Source organism: Fringilla coelebs (genome assembly GCF_963513975.1).
Source record: "Fringilla coelebs genome assembly, chromosome: 1".
Lineage (NCBI taxonomy): Eukaryota > Metazoa > Chordata > Aves > Passeriformes > Fringillidae > Fringilla > Fringilla coelebs.
In genome coordinates, this window is record NC_140028.1 from 119,130,353 (window position 1) to 119,156,703 (window position 26,351).

General features: G+C 42.4%; 1 protein-coding gene across 1 annotated transcript in view; it reads left to right on the top strand.

Annotated features, from left to right (window-relative positions):
* Window positions 1-10,687: 10,687 nt before the first annotated feature.
* The window catches only part of JAZF1 (JAZF zinc finger 1), a gene marked incomplete at both ends in the record, with an annotated part of 186,964 nt that continues 171,300 nt past the window's right edge, over window positions 10,688-26,351 (top strand). The window contains one exon of the mRNA XM_084211686.1: window positions 10,688-10,802. Within this exon, the coding sequence (XP_084067812.1) occupies window positions 10,688-10,802 (115 nt within the window). The remainder of the gene's footprint in view (window positions 10,803-26,351) is intronic.

Genomic DNA, 26,351 nt, shown 5'->3' on the forward strand with positions numbered 1-26,351 from the left:
ACAGCCTCAAAACTGAAATGAAAAAACACAAGGTAACACATGGTAATAAGAAGAGTATTGGGTAATAATTAACAATGAATTATCACTAGACAGTAAGGAAATGGTGTGCTTCAAGTCAACAGTTTATGGTCCTTAATAAAGCACTGACAACTGCTGCCAGTGTGGGACCTAACACCTCCCAAACATTGTCAGAAGTAAAAAAGGACACGAGTCTCAAACATTAAAGGGAATTAGAAGTGCCCCCAAAACTTCTATTATTCCAGCAAAAAATGTTGATAATGAAGATGTGGCCGTCTTTGCACTTCTGCTCCTCTCCTGTACATGAACAGTTCTGACAGAATTGAGCAGCATCACTCATGAAGCGGAGGCAGCTTCCCTGCAGTGAAGGATATTCAAACAATTTGCTTGAGCAATGATGGTTTTGGCTTACTTATCTTGTCCAGCCAAATTAAATCTGCTGATTATGATTTTTCAGGTGCTGTGTCAGAGCAGAAAGTTAAGTGTGAGAAGCATCAGTCTGGCCTGATGGCTCCAGAAATAGATTTAGCCTGGAGCTTTCTGTGAAATAGACCTCTCACCTGAAAACAGCCTTCACAAATCTACTTTGTAAAATGAAGAAGAGATCTGGTAACATGCTTAAATCAATACTAACAGTTCTTTCAGGGATAACTAGTCTTTAGATTCACTGAGGTCCTTAAAACTCAGTATCGTGTCAAATGCTTCCCTCTGGAACTTAAAAAGTGATGAATAAAATAAAAAATAATTTCTTCCACTTTACCAAACTGTCTGCATTTATTGTAGACCAATTAACTGAGCTTCTTTCTGGGCTAGATTTTTCCTGGCCAATCCAGGCAACTCATTTGCAGCAGCAAGAGAAATATGACCACCTACATTGGCCTCTTGTGGCTCTCCAGGGATTTTCTCTTCCTCTCACTTTTTTTTGCCCCACATGCATTGTTGGGAGGTAGTAAATTTGGCATGCAGACCCTTTTCAAGGCTCATATCCATAATTTCATCAAGGAAATCATGTCCTCAAGAGTCAAGTTGAGCCATCATCATCATTGTTGTGCAAGATCAAAGGTGCACAAGACACTCACAGCAGAATCAAGGATATTGCCTGAGTACTAGCAGTCCTTTGAATATGTTTATCAAACAAACCAACATCCTCGAGAAAGGAGGAAAAAAAATTTGGCTCTTGCTTTCCCAGACAGCAGAAACAAAATAAAATCAGAACAAAACCAAAACAAAGTGAATCATAAATTCCCCACTGCCAATCTTGCGAAGTCTGACACTGCAGATCCAACAGAAGAACTGTACACAGAAAACATTGGCACTGCAAACCAGTTGTGAGCTTCATGTAGACCACGTAGGTGTGGAACCCCTCTGACTTCAGCTGGGGTTAGTTAAATGATGGGGGAAAGGAATCCCTCTGCTTTCTGTGATCAAGGCCTATATCACAAGTGGAAAACTGGGGTGTGGAGGTTCATGTTTGACACATTGCATAGTCTGATCTGGCCTTTTCTCTGAAATCCTACCCTAAATGAAAGCTCCAACAACTTTTATGGCTCTGTAATAGTTTACTTCAGTTGAAAGAGACTTTCTAATCTACATAATAAACTAAGTTTAAAGATCTAATTATTCTTGTATGCATATAAAAGTTATTGTGACAATTCTCAAAGGACAAAGCAATTATGAAAACAAAAGGCCAGTATTTGATTATTAATCCAATGAGGAGATAGAAATAAAATACTGCTATATACTTAAAGTTTTAAATTAAGTTATATTTCTTCTATTTTTGTATGTCAAATAATCATTTCAGGTTTATAATTTAAGAGGTGATATTTATATATACTTCCAAGACAATACAATATGAAAATGTGGTATCTCAAGCTACAGCTAAACTGAAAATGTGCTACACAAATGAGTTGAAGACAGTGTGAACTTTGCTTGCCAGCGCTGGAACACAGGTTTACTATCATCACAAGAAGTCATATCTGTTAAACACAAAAAAAGCCTCTAATTCTACTCTTCTACAGAAAACTATGCCCCCCCCCCCCCCCCCCACTTATATACCCTAAAACTATATAAAACAAAGGAGTACAAATTGTTGTAGACTAAAAAAAATAATCAGATGTATGCATTGGTGATGGTCTTTCAAAAAAGAGCTAATCAAGTTTTCTGTTCATTAAGTTCCCAAATTTCTTTTCTTTCTGGTTGTATGTTGGGTTTAAGTGTCCAAATTTTATACTGGAATATGGATTTGGTATAAGCAATGGATTAAGCACAAGTAATCTGAACTCCAAACAAGGGCACAAAGACATGAGTGAGTTCTTGAAAATAATATCTGTTCTGTTTGGTCCATATGGAGGAGAAAATGAGGAGTAAGGATTTTAATTTCACCATGTCCTGTGTTGTTTTTTTTTTTTTTTTTGGGGGGGGGGGGAGTGGGTTTGTTTCATGTGAAGTCTCTAAATCAGAAGATGCTCAGAAGAGTGAGTAACGTCCACATTTCTTTCCAAATACTGCATTATGCACGGGCTTTTTTGTTTGTTTGTTTAGAAAGAAACCCATGACTTTCTGCAACTAGGATGAGTAGTTTTTTGTTTATGTAAAGCAGGAGCTTCTGCAGCTGTTTACAGACAAAATTCTGCAAAGTGCTGAATGCCTTAGATCACACTGAAGTCAGTACAGAGGTCAGAAGGTACACAAAACGAGTGTGGGTTTCAAGTAATTATGTATCTCACACCTTCCAACTCTTATACATTATTATCAAGATGGGGAAAAGGATTAATGTTCTAGGAACATGCCAACTTTTTGTTCTTTTTTTTTTTTTTACAACATAAGATTTATGATGTAATACACATTGAAAGGTATGAAAAGAGTCCTTGAAGCCTTCTTAACTGTGCATTTCTCTGAAGAAAACAATGGAGCCTTTGGGTCTACTTGCCACTTTTCTTCAGTGGGTATTCATATATGATACAGAATTGTATTCCTTGCCTTGGATGGCATACATAAAATACTGTCTGTGAAAGTGTTAGATCCCCATTCTTGATCATCTTTCCCATGTTTCTGTAACTATCCACATATTTTCTCCCCACTGTTTTTTTTGTTTTTTGGTTTTTTTTGGTTTTTTTTTGTTTGTTTGTTTGTTTGTTTGTTTGTTTTTTTGCCTAGCACTGTACTATTCACCAGATTTGCCCATTCTGGATTTTTGGCACGGCAAAATTTTAATATTCAACTTTGATTTTTCAGAGATTTTGTTTCCTTTATTCCTGTTCCATATCTGCTTCAAATGATAAAATGTATTTGTGGATTTGAACAGGTGATTCCACACAAACTATGGGTAGCAATCTGCTCTGTGGAGGGCAGAGAATCTTTATAAAAAGTCTTCAGCTGTTACTGGAGAACTATCTAAACTTCCACTAGTTGATGGCTTTTTGTTCTTTTGTTCAGAACTGAAGTGTCCATATTCACATCTCACAATCCATGTGATGATAACAGGCACGCTGTCTGTATCTCTGATTTAAGCTGTCACAAGAAATACATATCTATTTGACAAACACTCTTGGGGTTGATAGTGACTGATTTGCAATATTCTCACAGCTCAGCTCCTGACAGTTCAGTCAGCCCAGAAGATCATTCAAGAAGTTTGCTAAGATGGGCGTTTCTTTCATTTGCAAATGAATCTTATTCTGAACTCTGGATCTCCTTTCCAATCATGTCAGGCTCCACAGCCAAAAACTGCCAAGCCTCCTGTTAAAAGTTACCTGATCCTCTTTTTTTTAGAAACTGACATCCATCCCCAGGGCTGTAAGTTAATTTTATGCCAAACCCTTTTCTCCCACCTAAGTTAAGAATAAGAAGAGGCATGTCTTTTAAGAAGAGGGAGAATTCCCTGAGTAAATGACTGTTTGAACACCAGGGGTTCTCTGACCCTACATGAGATTTAGCAACCGGATTTCTGCTGGCATCCATGCCTCAGTGCAGAATTCTCCCTGTCACCAGTATTCCTGGCTCAGTGAAGAATTTTTAAATGGGGAATTTTCAGGCTAAACAGAAGAGAGTCTGTTCTGAATTTGCAGACTCTAAAATGCACAGCTCACTGTGACTGGGAAATCCAGAAATTAAGGACTTGGATTTTCTCAAGTAAACTTTGATTTGGGGCAGAGGAATAGGTGAAAAGGAAGGACAACGTGGCATAGCACAAAATTCACATGGGATTTGTGTCCCATGTCTCTGGACTCCAGATCACTGATGTAAGTTATAGACTTACAATTGCTTTAAACCACCCTGTAACTACAGCATCATAAATTATCATCAGGGCCAGAGGATAAGAGGGTTTGATGCTCTGTCATTTGTGATGACATTTCTACTCCAAAGAAAGAACACTAAGAAATGCTCATTCTAATTTAAGATTTTTTTGTGTGTGTGTGAAAATGATCATATGGTAATATAATCTCAGTATACTTTGGAAAGAACTGGTCTTTTTTAATTGACTTTGCAAATTATGATGTCAGCAGATGCCATGAAATCTGGTTACAACTTGAGGACTCAATAGTGGAAAAGGAAAAAATTTAAAAATACAGATTTCTGCAGTTTTAAGATGCTGTAAAAGCCTTTAAAATGAAAGCTTCATTCTAAACCACTAATCTTCATTAAAGAACAAGTTTACCTTTCATTAAGATAAACTAACAAAATTGCATTACTTCTCTAGCCAGTTATTTTAAAATTGACATGCTAATTATCCCAAATTGTCTGAGTGAAATGACATAAAAGATTTTGGCAAAGTATTCCACTATAATCCATAGTAAGAAGAGAGTAGGTTATTCAACACCTATGTAATTGTGGGCTTTTACAAGAGACTATTGAAATAGCTGGCATTTTATAATTCCAGGGCAGATGAACACTGTAATAGCAATTTATGCTGTAACATCACATTAGCTTCAAACTTTCTGAAGTCGTCAAAATAAGAAAATTTTCTTTTTTATAGGCTACAGGTAACTGGAAATACAGAGGCAGTTGATCTGCTGTGCAGATGAAGCTTTGTCCTCTGAAAATGTGAAGTCTCAGAAAGTTAAACTAAGCAGGAATTCTGTCTATTGTTTTGGGGCATCTGGAACTAGTGGGGAATACAGTGTTTTCCCAGCTTAACATTTTGTATTTCCATTGCACCCTGAAGCTATACAGTACACTGCCAAGAGAAAACAAATTCAGCAGTATAAATTAAAAATAGGATTCTCGTGACACAAACTGCATAAATACGGTTTACTTGTGTAATTATTTTGCAGCAGTGAAAATATGGTTTACTTGTGTAATTATTTTGCAGCAGTGATATGTCTTTGTTATGAAATCCTCACAAAATGTGTGACATTTCTGACAATGGCCAGTATGTAGAGGCAAGCAGAAAGAAAATGATTAAAATTGTCATTGAAGAATGAATCAGTAATTTTTTAAGGGAAGGTGAGGCAGATCATTTCCTTGCAATATGCTTTTACCCTTGGTTTATTTTTTCTTTAAGTAGGTATTTTCAAGTCTGACTTTGGCAGTGTAAGAGTCAGAAGGTGTAGTTTTAAAAGAGTAATTTTAAAAAATATCACAGATGTGTGTTGTCAACAAATATAAATACAGCAGAAAATAAGTACTTAAACTATGCTTTAAATGAGTCTCTGAAGAAAGTATTGGCTTTTTCCTTACTATTTGAATGAGGGCTGATGTTTTCAATAAAAATCTTATCACCCTCAAAGCACCAAGTGTAGCAAGTACCAAGTTTTTCAGATTCAGACCTCTAGCTTTCAGAGAGCATTAGGACAGAATAATTGGCTTTTGGAAATCCAGAACAGTATGAGTGGCTGGTAGTAACCTACCAACAGAAAAGGCCCAGCAGTTCAAGCAGTTGATTACCACAATCTAACTGCTAAGTTACTAGTTAAAATTGTTTATTAGAAAGAGAAGCAGTCAAAGGGCACTGAAAAGGGTTTAAGAGCCAGACTATTCAAGGAGATAAGGGGTCCAAGACGATAAAACATCAGTTTAAGGTAGAACTGAATTAAAATTACTCTAAGCATGTTCTTTACTTTATAAAATGGACTTAAAGTGAGGCACAAAGATATTAAGTTAGTGAAGAAAAGCTGCAGCCCTAACACATGCATTTTAAAGCAGGTAATAAGATGATCTAGAAATCTACTCAGTTAATCAGCCCTCAGCCTCGTACAGGAGGTCTGAATAGCAGCACACCCTTCTCATATGCAGTCCTGCTCTCAGTTGTGCCCAAGAGTCTGCCCAAGATGGAATGATTGTGAAACTAAGGTCTTAGGGGGTCTTCAAAATAACTTCTTCAAAAACAAATAAAATAGGGTCCTACCAGCTATTTGAGCTTTTCTCAGCTCCATGTATATCAAGTATCTTTTACAGTAGCTATTAACATCTCTGAATTGGATCTACCAAGCAATTAGCTCTGGCTTGACAGATCACTTGGGCCTAATTTCCATTTATTTCTCCCACAGAACAATGACAGGGCAGCTTCTGAGCACTTTGGCAGTTTGTCATATGGATACACAAGGTCTCTATCCTAATAAAGCCTGAATAAGAAAATGCCCAAACAATCATAGAATGGTTTGGGTTGGAAGGGACCCTAAAGATCTCCCTCTTAAATGGGAAAGGACATCTTCCACTAGACCTGGTTGCTCAAAGCCCCATCCAACACGATCTTGAACACTTCCAGAGATGGGGCATCCCAACAACTACCCTGGGCAACCTGGGCCAGTGTCCCACCACGCTCAGAGTAAAGAATTCCTTTCTAATACCTAAAATAAACCTACCCTCTTCAGTTTAAAGCCACCACCCCTTCTCCTATTACTGCATGCCCTTGTCAAAAGCCCCTCTCCAACCTTCTTATAGGCCCCTTTTAGGCACTGAAAGGTGTTCCCAAAGCCTTCTCTTCTCCAGGCTGCACTGCCCCAACTTCCAGCTTAACTTCACAGGAGAGAGGTGCTCCAGCCCTCTGACCATCTTTGTGGCCTTCTTGTGCACTTGTTCCAACAGGTCCACATCCTTCTTATGTTGGAGATTCCAGAGCTGGATGCAGTCCTCCAGACGAGGACTCAGGAGAGCAGAGTAGAGAGGGAGAATCAACGCAGGGGAATTCCAAGCAGGATGCAGCCCAGGACACGTTTGGCTTTCTGGGATGAAGCACACATTGCCAGGTCACGTCAGACTTCTCATCCACCAACACTCTCAAGTCCTTCTCTGCAGGGCTGTTTGCAATCCAACCTCTGCCCAGACTGTATCTGTGCCTGGCATCTCCCTGATCTGTATGCAGAACCTTGCACTTGGCCTTGCTGAACTCCCTCAGGAACACACAGGCCCACCTCTCCAGCCTGTCAAGGTCCCTCTAGCTGGTTGTTGGCAGCTGAACTTGCTGAAGGTACGTTTAATCCCACTGCCCTTGTTGCCAACAAAGATGTCAGACAGTGCCAATCCCAAACTGACCCATGTTGAACAACATCTTCACACTGTGATCACTCATAATAGAGAGCTTCACAACATACTGGATCAGATAAACTACTGATAAGAAGTCTGGTAAAATTACTCCACCTCCCAAGTGTTAGAGAAAAAAACCATGAGGAAGAGTGTGTGTTCTTTGTACAAGCACCATTTATTATCAGGATATCATGTATTTTGTCTGTAATACACAGATGGTAACATGATAACAATAGTGAATCAGGGATGGAAAGAATTAATCTTGGGGGCATTCTTCACTGTGTCTGTTCATGCCTGTCTGCCATGAGCCTGGACATCAAAACCAGGAGCAGAAGCTCCTTTATTGTGTAGGGGAGAAATCACTTTCACTTCTATGGAAGAACAGGAAGAGTGTTCCAAGTTTTTAAATCATAGGAAACAACATATGAAGTGGTTTAACTGTCCTAACTTCTACTGAAGCCATCAAAGTTGAATATGTGCAAAAGCAGGCCCTATGGAATAGGAGTAATTTCATCAAAAGATAATGAATGGAATCCCTTTGGGACACCACTAACTCCTGGCTTTCCAGCTTTTCTTGGCTGCTGCAAGAGTTAAGCTCTCTCTCTACCTCAAAGGGTCACAAAAATCCTGAGAGTTTAGCAAACAATTAATGAAAAGAGACCTGCAGCTAGCTGGACAATCATTACATTGTATGTTACTAGCAGGTGGTTAACCATAATGTTTATTACTTGTCAGTTACAAACATACGTTGATTCCTTTGTAGGTGACCAGTGTCTTTGTTAATAGCTATTAAAAGGTTTTGATAACAACACAGTATCCATCAAAGCTTTGTTTCATAACAGACTAAATCACTATCTGTTGATCTCGATAGATTAGCCATGTGAAATTGTCATATTTAATACTCATTCTGATTAATTTTGATTTACTGCCTTAGAAAATTTCTATTTGAATTATGCTGGTAAATGACACCAAGACAACATTTACTCGAACATTTAAAAGGCCTAGGTGTTTGGTTCTACAATTAGTCTCTAAACCTGCAATTTATTGGGGAAGATGCTTATCTTCCCTTTTCACTCCTCTTCCACACTCATTATTTGTTTGTTTATGTCTTGGTTACAAGAGCACTTCCACAAAGGTGACTTTGTGGTATTATTAATGACAGCAGCTTGTGTGGCATGAGTTTCCAGAATGATCATCTTAGATAGGAACAACTCCTCCTTCACTGAGACAACTCACAGTGAGCAAATTCTTTTGGTAATACCAGAAAGACAGTGGAGAAATTAGAAAAAATAGTAAAATGTGAAGTAGCTAGGCTTGAAACAGGTGGACCAAATGACAGATGTGCCTCTGTATTATTCAAAATAATTATTCATTTCCATGAAACGCCTCAAAGCAGCAGTTTTCCAACCTTCTAAACTATACATTGACCACAGTGAACCTTGAAAACATACTGTGGACTTCTTTCTTAAAGCGTAATAGTTCCATGTTTCAGCATCTCATGGCTATGAAAACTCTATTTACAAACTCCAGCTTGGGTGGAGTGTTGAAGTAAGAGAAGGTTTCTCTCCACATTGTATTTTTCTGGAAAGGCTTTGTCTTTGCTTTGTTTGCTTTGATGTAAACTGAGTGGGTTTATATAGAAGAAAAATACAAGCGGACGAGGGCAAAACATCAGAAAAATATTAAAGTGAACATGTAGGAAAATTACTAAAATAAACTGCAAGCTAAAGCTTGTTTTCTCAACACAAATGATGGGTTCTCTGCTACACAGGATACAAGGAACTAGCTCCAAGAGTTTTCGTTCTCTAAGGAAATAGGCAAACACTCATTTTTTCGTTCACTAACCATTCTATGGCATTTTTAGGATTTACTATTATTTGGCTCCCACAGCAACACTGGGAACATCCTTACCTGCAATACAGGTAACAAGATATGCAAGCGCTAGGCTTATTCTTGTGCACATGCTTGGTTTTACAGAGATAAAAGCTTGGGACTGTAATCTGTCAGCAGGATCAGTGGAACCACTTGTGTCCATACAATTCAGACTCTCATGCAGATTCTGAGGCTTTTTTTAGCCCCACTTTTGTTCAAAACTATTAACAATGTTGTAGAATCTTGTAATTATAGAAAAAAGATTAATATAAAACAGAAGGGGGGGGGGGGAGGGGGGAAGGAGAGCCTTCCTGACAAGCGATCTGGATTTTTTTTTTAAATTTTAAATAAGGCTGTCTGTAAATTTGAGCCTAGGGAGACCTTCATTAAAATCAATTAATCAGTCAGCCTCTCTGCTGAATAGCTTTCTGGAGACAAAGTCAAAATAGGATCTGGGAGCGATGTGTGTGCGACTCCCGTTTAACTTTTCTCCCCAGGGCCGCAGTCTCACACCCCTGACCCGCCTCAGCGGGAGGCGAGGACGGGAAGGATCTGACACGGAATCTGTGACCGGCAGCTCCGGGGCCAGGGGGACCATAGCCCACCCGGCGCCGGGGAGACCGCGGTACCTCGAGCAGGTGCCCGGGGCCTGCGGCTCGCCGCCGAGCAGGTGGAGGTTGCGTTCGGCGGCCTCGGCCCCCCTTGGGGAAGGAGCGACCGCCCATCAGTTTAGCGACCTCGGCGAAAGCCGGTTGTTCCCCGCCCCGGGAGAGTGGAGGTGACGGCTACGTTAGGAGCCAACTCCCGGCGGCTGGGTGAGCCCTCCGGGGCGGGCGCCACCTTCCCGGCCCCAACAACTACCCCGGAGCATCTCCCCTCGCCCCGCCGGCCGCAGGAGCAGACCCCAGCCCCGCCGCTGCCTCCGAGAGGTTGAGGGGGAAAGTTCTCCCCGCTGCCCCAGCCCCGCGCGGGGCCGGACGAGGCGGCGCGGTGTCCCCGGGCGGCGGAGGGCGGCGCGGGTGCCCTGCTCCTCCCGCCGCCGGCGGCCGCCGCCGGGGCAGCACAGCTGTTACAGAGCCGCGCTGGTCCCTCCTCCCAGCTGCGGCTGCCTCATCTCCCCCCACCCAGCCCGTCCCTCCCCTCCGCCGCTCCCGACGCTGCTGCTGCTGCTGCCGCCGCCGCCACCGCCGCCACCTCCTCCTCCCCACCCCCACCCTCTCTCTCGCTCCCCATCTCTCTCTCTCCGTCCCGTTCCCCCCCTGCCTCCGCCTCTCCCCGCCCTGCCGCCGCCGGCCCTGGCAGAGCAGGCACCGCAGGGGGATCTCGATGTAACACCATGACAGGCATCGCCGCCGCCTCCTTCTTCTCCAACGCCTGCAGGTTCGGGGGCTGCGGGCTTCACTTCCCAACCCTGGCAGAGCTCATCGAGCACATCGAGGACAACCACATCGGTGAGTGCCCGCGGGGCCGCGGCTGGGGCAGGGCAGGGCGGGCGGGGTGCGCGGGGGCCGCGTGTGCGGCGGCGGCGCGGGGCGGGGTGGGGGGCACAAGGTGCAGCGGGAGCCGGGGCGCGGCGGCCGCCGGGGGAGGAGGGTCGGCGGGCGTGGAGCGGCAGGAGCGGGTCCTGCGGGCGACGTGGAGCGCTCTTCGGGGAGGCGGCGGCGTGCGGCGCGGCGGCATGGGTGGGTGCGGGGGAGGCGTGCAGCCCGCCGGCCCTGGCGAGGGGGAGTTAGTTTGCATTGGCAGGAGGGAGCGCAGGAGCCCGGAGGAGGAGGCGGCGGTGGAGGAGGAGGGAGGAGGACGGGCACAGCACGCCGCCTGCTGCTTCCGCCCCGGCGCTGGCTGTCAGGGCTCCGGGGAGGGAGGGAGCCGCCGCCGCGGCAGCCATTCCGCTTCCTCCTCCTCCTCCTCCTCCCGCCGCCGCCACTGCGTCCTGTCAGCGCTGTTGCTAGGTGTGGCGGCGAGCACGGGTCGCGCTCCGGCCGCCGCAGCGCGGGAGGAGCCTCTCGGCGGAGGCACCGGCGTGCGGGAGCCCAGGGCCGGCGGCGCGGTGGGCGTGGAGGGAGCGCCCGGCGGCGGGGCCGGCGAAGCCCCCGGGGCCGGGCGGGCGGGAGAAGAAGGCGGCCGCGCCGGGTGGGACCCGCCGCCCCGAGCCGCGGAACCCAGGCCCGGCCGCGCCGGAGCATCACCTGCGGGCTCCCCCCGTAGCCGCCGTCCCGCGCTCCCCTCCGCCGCCCGTCCCGCCAGGGCCGCGGGGGCGGGGACGCGGCGGGGCGATGACTCGTCAGTGCCTTCCCGGCGCGGGCGCCTCATGGGCGGCGGGCGGGAGCGTGCGCAGGGGCGCCGGGGCCGCCCCTCGGCGGCGCGGGCGGCGCCCAGGGGAGGAGGGGGCGGCGCGGCTCCCGGCCGGCCGCGGGCGCCAACTTTCCCTCTCCCCGCTCCGGCGGGACCGGCCTGCCCGCCACCGGCCGGGCCTCAGGCGTGCCGGAGCGCAGCGTCCGCCGGCAAAAGCATCTCGTCCGCAGCCGGGCGCGGCACTGCCGCCTCCCCGCACCTTCCCGCCTCGGCAGGTGTGCTGCCTTGGCTGCTGCGCTGCTTGAGTCCCATCCGCATCGTCCCGACTTTCTTTTTTTTGTCAGTAAAATACAGCGCTTAAACTATGAAAAAACGAGGTACTTCTTTGATGAAGACTAAGTTTTAAAACTAGGAGAAAGAATACAGAAGTTTTAAGTACCTAGGGACTGTTTCGCTAGAAGTATGAAGAAATAGTGCTGCTACAAAACGATGAAGCTAGCATGCATTTCAGTTAATTGAAGTTTTAATAGGCCTGCCTGAATACCTGAAAAAAATCACTGAAGCTTAAATTGCAAGTGTAACGTTACGTTAATGTAGCGTTATAGGTCAGCAAGATGAAAGGTGTGGTTCTCATAATTATCACGATGCCTAGTATGAGGTAACAAAACCACATACTGCAAAACTGTGTAATTTATGACTTGACATGGTGCAGGTATCCCATTGTGATATTGTTGGGTTTCTTTAATCTCAGATTCTTAGCTTTTCCTATACCGTGCATCACATTACACCAGAAAAACTTACGGCAAATAGTTCCCCAAAATGAAAGTTCGTAAGTCATCGTACACGTCCCTCGCGTGGATTATCAGCCCTTAGGTGCCACAGTCCCCAGGGTGTCAGAGAAGATACAGCCCTGCCCACGTGGTCTGTGCGTTTCTGTTTGAGTCCTGATCAGCAGTTCTGGGACTTCTTTGCACAGAAGGGAACTTTATGTTGAAATACTGTAATTTTAAATATATATTTATTGTTATAGCCAGTATTCATTAATTTTACCTTTTCTCAAAGTTAGAGGGTTATTGATTGAGCACTCCCACATTTAATAGAGTGTGTAATTTGCAAAGGTTTCCATGACACACATCTGAGGCTCTGCACATGGTGTCACAGAGGCAGCTGATTTGAGTACAAACTGATGGGCTATGACATAAGGTTGCTCATGCTTAATTTTTAATGTTTCACCTCAGCATGACAGCAGGTTGAACTTCACCTGCTTGTGAACATCACATAACATTGCCACATCACAAGATGTTATGTTACCTGTATGAGACACTGGGAAAATCAGGAGGGAGTTGAACCAGTGACACCGAAGTTCTTATGTGAAGGCTCGACTCTGTGGTTTGGTGTGTGCGAGGAACTCCTGCCACAGCCTAAAGGATGATAATCTATGAAAACTCACCAGCTAAGTGCTCAGCCAAAAGGCGATTAACCTTTCTGAAAGTAACTGAGAAATAAAGGACTAATTGTCTGAATAGGAGCTTATGTTGGAATTACTTTTTCAGGAAGATGATGCAGTGTCCAGCTTTTGCCATCATACAGGCCTAGAAATGTGCACTGAAATATCTTGCTATAAAAACAGACTGGTTTTTTTGGCATATGGAGTGAAGAGTAACATGCCACGTGAAAATAGATTGCTTTGGGCATGTGCTGCAGGAATAAAGAAAACTTGATTGAGTTTTATTGTATTATTAGTTTAAACTGAAGTGGGTGATTGCTGGGCAAGACGGTGTTTCAGCACAGATAACAAACTTGATGCTGCAAACAGCTGTGTGTGGGGAGGTGTGTATGGCACAGGCTCCAGGTGATCTGGCTGCTGCAATGCTGCTGCTCTGCTACATCTCACGGGATGGGTTAATCGTTCACATCATCAGTGGAGCTAGGAATGTGGTTGTTTTTCAGAGCTGTACTGTGTATCTGAAAAGTGGGAGCAAACACTTAATCAAGGGATTTTTTTTTTTTTTTTTGGTCAGCCTTTGGAAAAAAACTCAGCTTAACATAAGAAAATAGGAAAAGAGACAATGGGAAGAAAGTGGTGCACAGGAATTCTCACCTGAACATGAGGAAGTACTTCTCTGTCATGTGGGAGCCTGCTCACTGGAACAAGTTGCCCAGAGTGATAGTGGAGTCTCCCTCACTGGAGATACTCAAGAGCCATCTGGATGCAGTCCTGTGCCATGTGCTCTAGGATGACCCTGCTTAAGATGACCCACTGTGGTCCCTTCCAGCTTACCGGTTCTGTCATTCTGTGAAACATTGTTGTGGCATTCTGGAGGCATTTCTGAGCAACTCTTCAGCTGCTTTCTTTTATAAAACTAATGAATAATCATATTTTAATGAAATAATTAAGTGTATAGTGGTGTAGTTTGGGGGTTTTTTTCCGCCTACATCTTAGTGACGAAGTAAGAAGATACTGGTTACTTGAAAAAGTATCATCTGGGAGAGTTGTGGCCATTGGAGTATTCAACTCCAAGGTGATGCTGGGCATGTATCAGCACATCAGCTTCTTTTTGGGTTTTGCATTTATAGGTCAAAGGTTTGGGAAGAATTGGGCTCACTCAGAAGCACTGCTCTGGGGTCATTCATAAGGCAGGCAGGGCCCCACTGGTGTCCTCTGCAATGAGACTGTGCTCTGCAGTCCGTAGCAATACTACTAAACAGTGTATTCACATTTTCTGTGGCTCACAGCTGGAAATGGATGTTGATTTAAAAGTGCTGATTTGTAAATGCTTCTGTGTCAGCTTTTTCTACCAGCAGGTTGTCCAAGCAACCTGAAATGCCGTTACCTTCTCTGCGAGTGTGCTGAGAAGGGGGGCTTTTGGCCTGCCTTGCTAGGCTGTCTCCCTGCCTCTCGGTTTTCTCTGCTCTGACCCATTGCAGGTAGCTTGGTTGACTTTCTGACATCTCTAGTCCATGAGAAAAAGGCCAAATTTACTCCAATTAGCCAGGTTCAGACTGTCAAATGGAATGGACTCAACTCCCCTAAGTAATGTCAAGAGAGGAGCTAAAAGACCCCCAAACCCACCAGTTTTGAACTGCCGCATACTCAGCTGTGACAGCATGGCAAACTGTTGTATTTCTGCAGTCCCATAGTGTCTTCAGCTGTGATGTTGGGACCAACACAACTGCTTCCACGGAGTGTTTCCGAAAATATACTTTAGTCTTTTTGGGGAATTTTGAGCTTTTCATAGAATTTCCCCCAGGTTGTTTCTCCCTCAATCTGTCTGCAGTTGAACTGCGCTCTTTAGAGTGGAGTCAGGTAGCTCCTTAGTTGTTATGATGAAGTTTACTCTGATGCTGAAGGACCGATATTTAAACTGAATCTCTTCATCAGATCTTGACAACATTTTTTAATTTTAATTTTTGTGTGGTATTTGTAGTAAAATACTTTAAAATCAGGTGAGGTTGCTGTTTGTATGAGGCACTGTGTGGTCACTTGGTTCATGTTAAGTGCTGACATGGTGTATATACCTGTGTAGCTCTTCGGCTGATAGGAGCAATCCTGCTTCTCCTGAGGGTCATCAAGCATTGAGGAAATAGATGCAAATTAAATGAGTGTCCAGACATGTGGTGATGGGCTAGAAGAGGTGAAAGAGTGGATAAAAGAGTCACAAAACATAAATCTGAAGACTCTCTTACCTATAAGTAGAGTTTGATAATTGTATTCCGCTGAAACTACTAGAATTTGAAGGGAGAAATAAAAGACCATCTGCTTATACAGTAATTGCACAAAAAAAGGGGATCAGCTGTTGCCGAACATTTCATATAGCTTTGCAAGAAGTCCCAGTGCTGGACAGCTTTCAGTGGACTATTTTTATAGTATTGCTGTTGGAACTGTGAGCTTTTCATCGAGACTGACTGATGCCCAAATACTAGGATGGGTCCTGCAACAGAACAGTACTTGCTGTGGGAGCAGAGGTAGCTGCTTTTGTAAGTGGTAGGATTAGCAGGAAAAAGAAAAGAATAATTGCAGAAGACAGACCAAAACCTTGCATATAAAATACTACCCATCTGGAAAGTTCAGGTCATATGGAGGGAGAAGGAGTCTTATTAATTTCCATATTAGGTGGTAGCTTTGACGTCTGCTGCCTTCAGTGACTTCAGTTCTTAATATTATGCAGTCAAGGGGCTAGATTCCCCAGCAAAGAGCTCAGGTAGTTGGACAAGCCATTGGCTGAGTGCATGTCACTTTCTTAAAGTTGTTGCTTTCAATATTTTCTCAGGCATGCTAATAACAGTGTGGTGTCCTCACCTTGATAGTTACAGGTGTTGAATGATGCACTGGCTGTGAGCACATGCTAAAATGTCATTTGATGTTGCTGAAATGTGGGCTTTGCTCCCCACTGCTGTGTTGCCCAGACTTGGATGAAGTGCAGTCTGACAGAGGTGGCAGCTTCTATATTGGAGCTGACCGCCTGTTGTGTAAAACAAGCATAAGAAGATGCAACTGTTGTATGTTGCTAAAGATAAGGATGAGGGGCTGCACACCAGCATCTATGCAAGGCCTGGAAAACCTAAGTCTGTATGACAGGTTGTGTTCGCCTCACAAGAGTGTGAACATAGTTTAAGTGGCTGCCAGCATGTAACTTTCTCTTAGCATTTGCTCAATATACAATTTAACATTTGGGGTTGAGACCAGCTGTTTTGAAAAGGTGGTAGATCTTAACCTCAGGCTTTTTACACCAGGAGTGGTGTGGTAGCTAGGTACATGGAGTGCTCTCATCAGCGTCTGGAAATCAGAGGACAGAGCCATACTTACATGCCACTAATGTGCATGAATGTGTGTCCCTGCAAAATAAACAAATATGTGCATTTGCCTCAGCAGGAGTACTAATTGTTGTTCATGAAAAGCAATTTATGGCTGCATTTAGCTAAAGTTCATCCTCTGCCCAGTACTTCTGCAACTGTAGTTTTTGTTTCTTATTTAAAATGCATTTCACAACAAAGTGGAAGGATCTGTCTTCCAAGGATGTTGGTTATTTGGTTTGCAAGTTGGTATGGTGAAGAAGGCCCCTCTATCTCAGGAAGGTGTTTCTATCAAATAAAGTCTTTTTTTGATTAAAAGATCTAATCAGCACTGTTTTCCCTCACATGTAATCTTGAGCAGAGCAGGTTTTTTGATAACTTTGCATTTAGAAGTATGGCTTCTTTTGCTCTTTGGGTTTGAATATAGATTGTAATAAAATGTAAATGTGATTCTTATAACACATTATAAAATATATTAATTGTATGGAGGAAAATGGAATTGTCATTAAAATTAGACTAAAACATAATTTTTTTGTACTTCTGTGACATGAAATTTTTCTTGCTCTGAGGTTACCAAGGAGGATAAAATATAGAGTGTTTGATGGTGTAAAGCCTGAGTCATATATTTTCTGGGAAGGAAGGACTGAAAGCAAACATCTGTGAATGTGCTGCAAACTTATTTTTAATTTTTCAGATTGAGGGTCTCACATAAAACCAACAGGGATCTTTCCTATTTCCTCTGCTTGCTGGAGTGGCTTTGGGTGAGGCTCATTGCAGTGCTGTATCCATATGACTGGCAGGGATTGTTCTTCTTGTATTGCCAGCAGGTCTACAAAAGAGCTGGAAAACGAAAACCTGAAGAAACATCAGGTAACTTGTAGCAGTGGCATTACACTTCACTTGTATAGGACATATTTACCTTTGTGGTGAAATTTATAGTGATTATCATGTCTGCACTTCAGGCTTTGAGAGGATGTTTTCATAGCTAATCTCCAGTTCTTATGAAAACTGTAAAATAATCAGGTGTCTGGCAGTCAAATTATCTTTTATTCACTTCATTTCTTGAGGAATATGAAATTGTATAAAAAATAATAATAGTGTAGTAAAAAATAATTTGAGGAAGGGGTGATGCCAGAAGATGAAGAAACATCTGTTCAATCTGAGACAGTCTTACCTACCATTCCTTCCTCTTCTAGAATATAATGCAAATGTAAACAAGTAATCAGAAATATTTTGTGACAAGCTGCAGAATACTTTAATGCAGAAGCAGGAAGCACTACAGGCCCGCTGCTTGCAGTATACATTTTATATCGCTCCTGAATCTATTTTTTTCTTTATTTATAGCTATTTTTCCTGAATAAGCTGTTTTTCACTGAGAATTAATTTTATTTATCTGTAGTAAGCCCCAGTTATTCAAAATTTGGATGATAACCATCTAAGATAATAGCTGCTATGTACACTTTGAGAAAGGCAGAGACAAAGATTTTAGTGTTAATTTGAAATGGCGACAATTAGAGAATTGATTTGATAAATCAGCTGTGTTTAACAATAAAGGGTCCTTGGTTTTAAAGGACTGTCTCAGTGAATGACTTCACATTAAAAATAAATAACCAATTCCTGTTACCCAGTGCCTAATTCCATCTTGAGACTTTTAGAAATGCTCTGGGAGAGTACATACAGTTTATTATGCTTTAGTTACGAGATGATGGACCAATATGCAGAGCTGTAGAATAGAAGAAATATTCCAGTTTATGGTTTAATGATTTTTTCCTTGGCTATTAATATTTGTGTTCCCTGAATTCTTACAAGGCTCCTTCTTAATTTTGTGCTGTGATAAACAAGGGGAATGGATTTTTTTCACCAGAGATGCTGATGACACTGCACTTGCTGTTTCTCTTCTAAGTGCACAGGATGGAGTACATTACTACTGTGCAGTTTCATTTGAGACACTGTAATTCAATAAAGACTAAACTGACTTGAATACAGGTGTTAGTTGTATCTTTTTAATCTTCCATTTTGTGTTACAAAGGATGGAGTAGACATAGAAGAAGAAATTTACCAGTTTAAGGGAGAAATTGAATGGGACTTTGAAGCCAAGTGGGTCAGTTCTTTATGGACAAAGAGATTAGAACTTGATTGTGAAAGAATTTTGAAACATTTCTTCTGATTTTGAGAAAGATTTCACTGTGTGCTAATAAAGGCCATCATTTATTAAGTTGGTTTTTTTTGGTGAAAAGCTGAGCAATTTCATTTTTAAATACTGGCATTGCTGAAACTGGTCCAACAAAATCTTTTTATAGTTTTAGAGAATATTTGGACACTTCTGAGATACCTGCCCCAAGTACTTTGTAAAGCTTGAGTAAGCTACAAGTATCTCAGTTCCTTATGGAAATTAATTTTTTTCCCCATTGTATTTTGACAGATAATAAATACACTGTAAAGAAAATTTGAACCTCTAAATACCCCAGTATGAAGTGGAAAGGAGCATCACCTGTTTCTCCAGCAGTGTGTAATGTAGTCACTATCTTACTTTCTGAGTATTATCCCAATAGAAGCCATAACCCAGAAACAGGGAGGTGGTACATTTAGGATGCAAGAGATCCAGTTTCACTGCTCTGAGATACATGAATGTTAACTCAGCCCCTTAGGGGCATTCAGTGTCAAAAACAATGCTATTTAATTATTTCAGTCATTTATTGTGATGTAATCCTGCTGTGTATGTTCATCAGAGTGTGTGTATCAGTGCTGTGGAAGTGACCTCTAAATTCATTTAAAGGCTTCGTGTAGACTTCAGATGTTTGCCTGCTGGCAGGTGAAAGCTGCATACCAGATTACTGAAGCCTACCCTTGGTTCCTTTGTTTTCAGATCAAAGAACTGACATTGATACAAGTAAATCTGATCACAAACTTTTACGGAAGCCCTTGAAGTTTACCTGGTTTTGTAGCAATATTTTGGAGAGGTGTTACAGCTTCTATAACTTGCTGTTGAGTTGAGGAGAGTCTGCTACCTGATGGTTATACTGGGTTAACAGGGTGATGTGAGAGTTAAGATCTCAATTTTGATGCAGAAAATAACAGTGAATCATGCACATACTCATCTCTGTTTCAGTTTGGTACCAGGGAGCTTTTCTGTTTATCCTGTTAAGCTCTGGGGGTACCTGCAGAGCCTTTCTCCTGAGAAATCGAGTTTTTGTTGTCTGAACTTTTTTCTTTTTTCTTTTGTGTGGAGTAGATTATGGAGAAAGATGTGTGAAAAACCACTAAGGAAAACCCCAAATAACTGCTTTTTTCCAGTAAATTGTTTTGGGCCATATTGCAAGAGCTTCCTGCTCACTTAATAAGTATGTTAATGTGAAGAAGATGGATTTGTGGAGGGGGAGTGAAAAATTTCCACAGCAGTGGCAGCACAGAAAGGGGGAGAGGCTCAGAAGTATGCTGCTCTGTGTGCCCAGGCTGAGGGTTATTCATCAAATACAGAGTGCCTTGGATGTGGCAGCATGGACCAGGCAGCTGACAGTAACAAGTTCACTAAAAATTGCTTGTAACTGCTGTGATGTTTGAAGGAAAAAGGACAGCTTAAATGTGTTTAAAATAAAATCCATGGTTGCAGATCCTTCCAGGGAGAAACTAGGAAGACTGTGATCCTTACTGTAGTTATAAGTGCTCTGTGCTCCATGAGGCAAGGTAGTGGTGTGGTGAGTGAGGAGGGTGGGAAGATAACGTTACTTAGAGTTTTTTGTATATATATTCATTTTGCAGCGCTTCTCTAGGGAGTCTTCATTTTCCTGGGCTCATTGTGAGCACTTGCTGTACTTGAGGGAGGCTTTCTAGTTGTGCTGTAGGACTTTGCCCACAGTTGTAGCATCGGTAATAACTGTGTTTTCTTTTTATCTTGGAAAATCTCTTAAATTGACTAAATACTCTCTTATAGATGAGAAATGCTGACACTGTAGCTGTATCAGTCCTCATGCTTTGTCTTCAGCATCTATGCTTGACAGGGCTTCCAAACTTTGGTCTCTGTCTTAGGAGAACTATCTGTGCCCACTGTTCTCATTTCATGTATCCAGAATAAGCCCTTTCTTCCTGACAGTTTTTTTTTTAAATTATTTTGGGGGTTGATTGTGAAGAGCCTGCCATCAGAACAAAGCAAATACTTCATCTTTGCTGACAGTTACCATGGGGCAGTTACCCATGGCTCTCTTTAGACCAGATTGAGTGGGGAGGTAAAGTCTGTGCTGGATACTGTGAGCTGGGACATAGTTGTATGCCAGGAGTTTTAGTGGCTTGCTCAACCTGCTTCCAGAGCCAGGGTAAATACCAAGAGCTTGTTCAGGTATGTAACAATAATTGAATGCACAGGACGGGGAAAAGGAATTTGTTGCTGCTACTTTCTGTGGATATTTTTGGTTGCACTCATGTGTTTTAATATTAAGTGGTTGGATTTTAATGAAATCTAAAAAAAAAAAAAAAAGCCTTTAAGCAGCCTTTACCTGAAGAATTTTACTTCTGCAGCCATTTTCATAACTCTGAATTAGAAATTATTGTGAAAGAGATGGGCAAGAGGTTCTGTTTCTGCTCTTGCTATATCTGAATTTTTTATATGGCCTCAAATGCACTTCAGATATTGAAACAAATATAATAAAAATGACATGCATTTATAAACTTAATGAATGTTCTGGAGATACATTGGATTAATTGATAGCTGCATTTTTTTTCTCAGAGGTGACCTGACTTCTTCCTTTGCTTCTTTTTTGAGTGGGAAGTGTAGTTCCTGTAGCATTGTCGCCCTACTTCTACTTGATCCCACTGACCTCAGAAATACAGCGGGTGTACAGTTAGTGAACCCTTCTGTTCCTGCTAATGGCACAGTGTTCCAGCCACAGGATTGATTGCTTACTACCACCAAACATTCTGGAAATGAGGGAATGCCTTTTCTCTGACCCTGCCTATATGGGAGCCATAACATCTGCATTTGGAAACCAAATCCCTTTGCTCTGCCCCACAAAGCACAACCTCTTAATAATGGAAGGGATTGGAGTTTTGCCCACAATGGTGTAAGTGGCTGCTAAAAACACTTGATACCTCATGAATTCAAGACTGAGCCCAAACACACAGTTTTGCAATTGCTTGTTCTGTAGTAGCAGGTGTGCATACATATTGAAAGCCTGTTAGTATCTGCTCATAATCTCTGTGGTGTTGTGTGACTAGAACCATAGCACAGAATTGAGTATGCAGCTCTCTAGAAAGTATTGTCAGCTTGCGTGGTGTAATAATTTAAAATTTATTATGCACTCATTGTATGCCATTAGGCTTGCTATATCGATAATTAGGAACAATTCATGCTGATCTTTCTGCATGTAATTTAAAAATATTAATTGTAATTGAAGAACACGTTATTGTTTGTTTCAGAAGCCTGCCGAGCTGCAGGTAGTTGGGAGAAGAAGAGAGAACTGAAGCGAGGAGGTTGGGAAGAGCCCACATACTAGTTCTGTTTTGGGAAATTGATACAAGATAGTAAATTGCAGAGGTAGGAAATAAAAACCCAAACCTTCCAGTATCTGTACTTTGGGAAGACACTTGTGAGGGATTGTTCATCCTTCCATGATTGAAAAAACATCATACAAATCCAGGATTGGAATTAATTTTTTTTCTTGTCAGTGTTGACTGTGGAGCAAAGTTGGACCTTTATACTTTCTTTTGCTCTATACTGCTATTCACCCCCTCTCACCTGACACTTCTGCTTACCTGCCAAGCTCTGACTGGTGGTGTAAGGAAAGGGATTATAAATCCTACATGGAGGAAACTCTGCTCCAGCAGTGTTTGGCTTTTGATAAGGAGTTATGCTCAGCAGAGCATTCTGCTGTATGTACAGCCAGACCCCAGACTGTGGTGCTTGGGGCCCCAAAGTCATTTAGTGTTTGCAGAGAATGTACCCATCTAGAAAGGTGTTAAATGTGGTAGAGTTGGTGGGTACCTGATTTGGGCTTTGTAGGGAAATCAGAAGTTGTCTGCTGTTCTGTTACTGCTTAAAAAATGCAAAGTTTAAAAGTCTCCATCCGGTGTCTGTGCTCACCTGCTGCTCACCTTCTGACTGCTCGTTCTGTTCTCTTCTCCTGTTGCTCCACAGGTGAGTGGTTGATTGGAGCCTTTCTCACAGCTACTGCTTTTCTCTCCTGGAACCACTGAACCACTTCGTCCTGTGAAGTCTCAAAGCCTTCTTTTCTTGTGAATACTGATTGTTCTAATTTATTTATTTTTGGTGCTCTGTAGAACAGGTGTAGCTTAGGAACAGGGCACTGAACATAGGCATAATAGGATATAATGTACTTGTGTTGTTCAGGCCTCTGTATTAACCATATAAATACAGAAGCTGCCTTTCTGAGAAAATAAAGAAGCGGACTATAGCAAGGAGTAAAGACGAAAAGAATCTGAAATGGAAGCAAGGGAGAAAATGAGTTTGTGAAAAACAAAGGAGTCTGCTTTCTAAAATGAAGTCTTGGTTGGAATTTTTGAATCTCATAAGCTGCAGAGCTTACCTGCCTGAAAAGAAACCGTGTTTTTTCTTGCTGGGTGGACACATTCTCCCTACTCACTTTGAGGCTGAATGCTTGGGGCTGTTCAGGCAGTCTGCTTGAGGCATGTACTTGATGAGGTTCAGAGCTCTTAATGGATGTTTTAAGTATTCTTAGTTCATTGCCTGCAAAGTCATTATCTAATTTATCCTGAAAACCTTTCTTGTTTATATTACAAAATACATCCTGATACCAGATCAATTCCATGGATTATTGTAGCTGCCTTTTCAAGCTACCTCAGTAGCTCTTTTGAATTTCCCTCCTTGCAGCTGACCTGTCACACTGCTAATTTTTAATTCCTTTTGTGAAGATCATGCTCCTTAAGAGCTACATTCATGATCTAGAAGTGGATAACTTCCCTCTTTATTTTCATTTTGAGGCAGAGCTGTACATATCTGAGAGCTGAATTTTTTTGCTTAACCTTCCTGCTCAGGATACTGAGCACTGGATGCTTAGTCCAAAAGTGTGGTTCTGTTACTGAAATGTGTGTGCAGAAGCACTTCTAGTAAGTAAGCAAGCTCCTTCTCAGATATGTCCTATCCTTTCCTCTTCTTCCAGGAATACTGAAGCCTTTTTTTTTTTAAGCACAGTTCTAAAGCCATCCTTTTTGCAGTCCTAGCATTTGTTAAATGTTGGGGTGGTAACCCATCCTTCCTAAACAAACATTATTTTGTTGCTATTGTAGCAGAACTGACTTTTTCCCTTCTTTTTTTTTCTTTTTTTCTTTTCTTTGTATTTATTTTTTCCTGCTGTTTCTCTTACCAGTGATTGCGCTGTAGAACACCTTTCTTGTCAAGATCATAAAGGTCTTCCTTTCTGGATACCCTTAGTAGAACAGACTTGTTAATGACAGCTTGTTTGGGAGGCCGTCTGTTTATGTGGACTTACTCTGATTTCCTCACTGTGACTCCACTGAAGCTTCCCACCTTTGAGCCTCTGGTGTGAAGCAATCATCTTTGCATGGTGGTGGTTTTTAGAGTCCAGTGGGCAGGGCTGATGATAAGCACTCAAGAGAGTAAATCTATTGTTTTGAGTTTGCTCTGTGGTTTTTTTTTTCCCCTTACATTTTATGAAGAGCAGAATATAAGCATTAAGACCATTACCAGAAGGTTTCACGCTTGAATTCGGGTAGATACAAACCTGATTTGGATTCCTTTCCAAGACAGACTTTTATTTCCCAAGTATCTGAGACAGCCCCCATTTGAAAGCACATTGGACTGGTCTGTGTTATGTATTTTGAGCCCCACAATGTCTTAGACTGTAGCAGAGGAGCTGCTTTCTCTCTGTGTCCTTGCAGTGCAGTGGAGTAACATATGTTGTTGATTACTAGGAAGATAAAGCTGGATCTCGCAGTCCTCCCATCTCATTGTTCTCTACTAGCTGGTGTGGTGTCATGGTTGTTTGGTAGGTCAGGAAAAGGATTCCTACAAACAAAAGAGCTCCTGAGTAACCGTGTCCTAAGCAATGCAAGTTTACATGGGCAGGACATAGTTTGAGCTGAGCATATATCCCTGCAAGTTCCATGGAACACAGCTTGCCGGTGTGATACCTCATGGTGAGACATCATATGGGCGAGAGAGAGCAGCTGATGCTGGGACACCAGCACGGTTTGGTGCCTCTGGTTGTGTTGGTGCTTGCAGGGCTGTCCATCCCGTAGCAAAGCGCAACTGTTGCGTTGCTCTGTTTGTAACACTCCCTTGTGTCTGTAGATACACAGTTTTCTTTACTTTGGGAGGGGAAAACCAGTGATTTGGGGGATGACAACATGTATCCTAGTTTTCCATAATCATCATAAATACTTCTGTAGGGGGATTGATATTTAGGAAGTGCTGACCTCTTTACCTTCTGAAAACTGGTCATCTGTTGCTGTGTCTCGTTTTCATCCTATGTGCTTTTTATAATTGCCATTTATGGTTTAGTAAAACAAAACTGATCCATGGTACTAACGTGTAGTACTTTTGCAGACTAAACTGAGCCTGGCAGCTCTTCCCACCTGATGGCCTGAGGAAAGCGAAGACGTGGTAGCAAGAGGTAGATCTGAGTGGAGGCAGCTCCATCCTCCCTCCTTGGATGTTTCTGGAGATGGCACAGAGGAGAGCACAGAGCTGTTTCCACGCTGGAGAATTTGATTAAGAACATGCATACCTTGTGATTTGTTGGATTTGTTAATGCAGTAGGAACTTTGGTTACAAAAGATGTAATTTTGTTTCTGATGCTTAGGATATGTTGTAAGGATGTGACCCTATGAGAATGGATTGAATAACACTTTTGCTGTCTCACGCAGGTGCAGAGTTCAGCAGATACCTTTTTTGGAGGAGAACAGAGAAGTATCAGTATGTTTGCCTGCCACAAAAATGTAGTAAAAATGAGATATGCTGTGAAGCGCATGTTTGTCAATTGCATTCAAGTGCTCAGATAATCACACTGATGGTCCCAGTTTAAGGAGTTAGATAAGCAGCACAGTGGTATTTTGTGGTATTTAACATTCAGTCTTGAATTTGAGAATCAGTTGTAGACATTTTCTGAGAAGCAGCAAGTTTCTACATGTTTTGTGATCTGCAAGTCTCATGCTGAGTGTGTATATGTAGTTGGGGCTGATTCATATCAGTTCAAGTTTTGAGGGAGCAGCATATACAGAGGTCCTCTGATGTGGAGTAAGACTTTCAAATAAATACAGTCTTTTCCTGGTCATGTAAAGTTGTGGTGTCAGTTTAACCATGCTATTTTGAACTGGTTATAGGATAATGAAAACAGTGTTTCGTGCTTCCTGAGTGTGGGTTACCAGCACTGCACTCCATATTTAGCTGTGAATGCAAGGTTTCGGGATTAAGTTTTCCTTTTTATCATATATACAGTGTTTCTGAAGAAGTAAAGGTGCCAAATATGAGCTCTAAAAATCACTGGTGCCTGACCACTAGATAGAGATTTCTGTGTTGTTTCCAACTTCCATAACTTCTCAAAATAGTTGAGCTGGATTGAGGATTAGGAGTCTTGTATTTTTATTTGCTATTTCTGACTGCTTTTGCTGACTGTAAGTGAACAGATAAAGCATTGTCTGTGAAAGGTAGCCAGCCCTTTTCTGTCTATATATGGACCACAGAAGAAATTAGTCTGTTTATTAAATACAGTGTAGAAATGTAATTTACATGTCTTTGTCTCTGTGTAGCTGTGAACCAGCATTATTGGTGCAGATTCTGTTTAGTGGGATAAGGGAGAGGCTTTTTGCAGAGCAGATTGGACTGAAATCCAAAATATTTGTATCTATACAGTGCTATGGGTCTGAGGTTTGTAAGGTCTGTTACTTGTTCTGCCATTTAATTTCTTCCTTTATGGCTATTT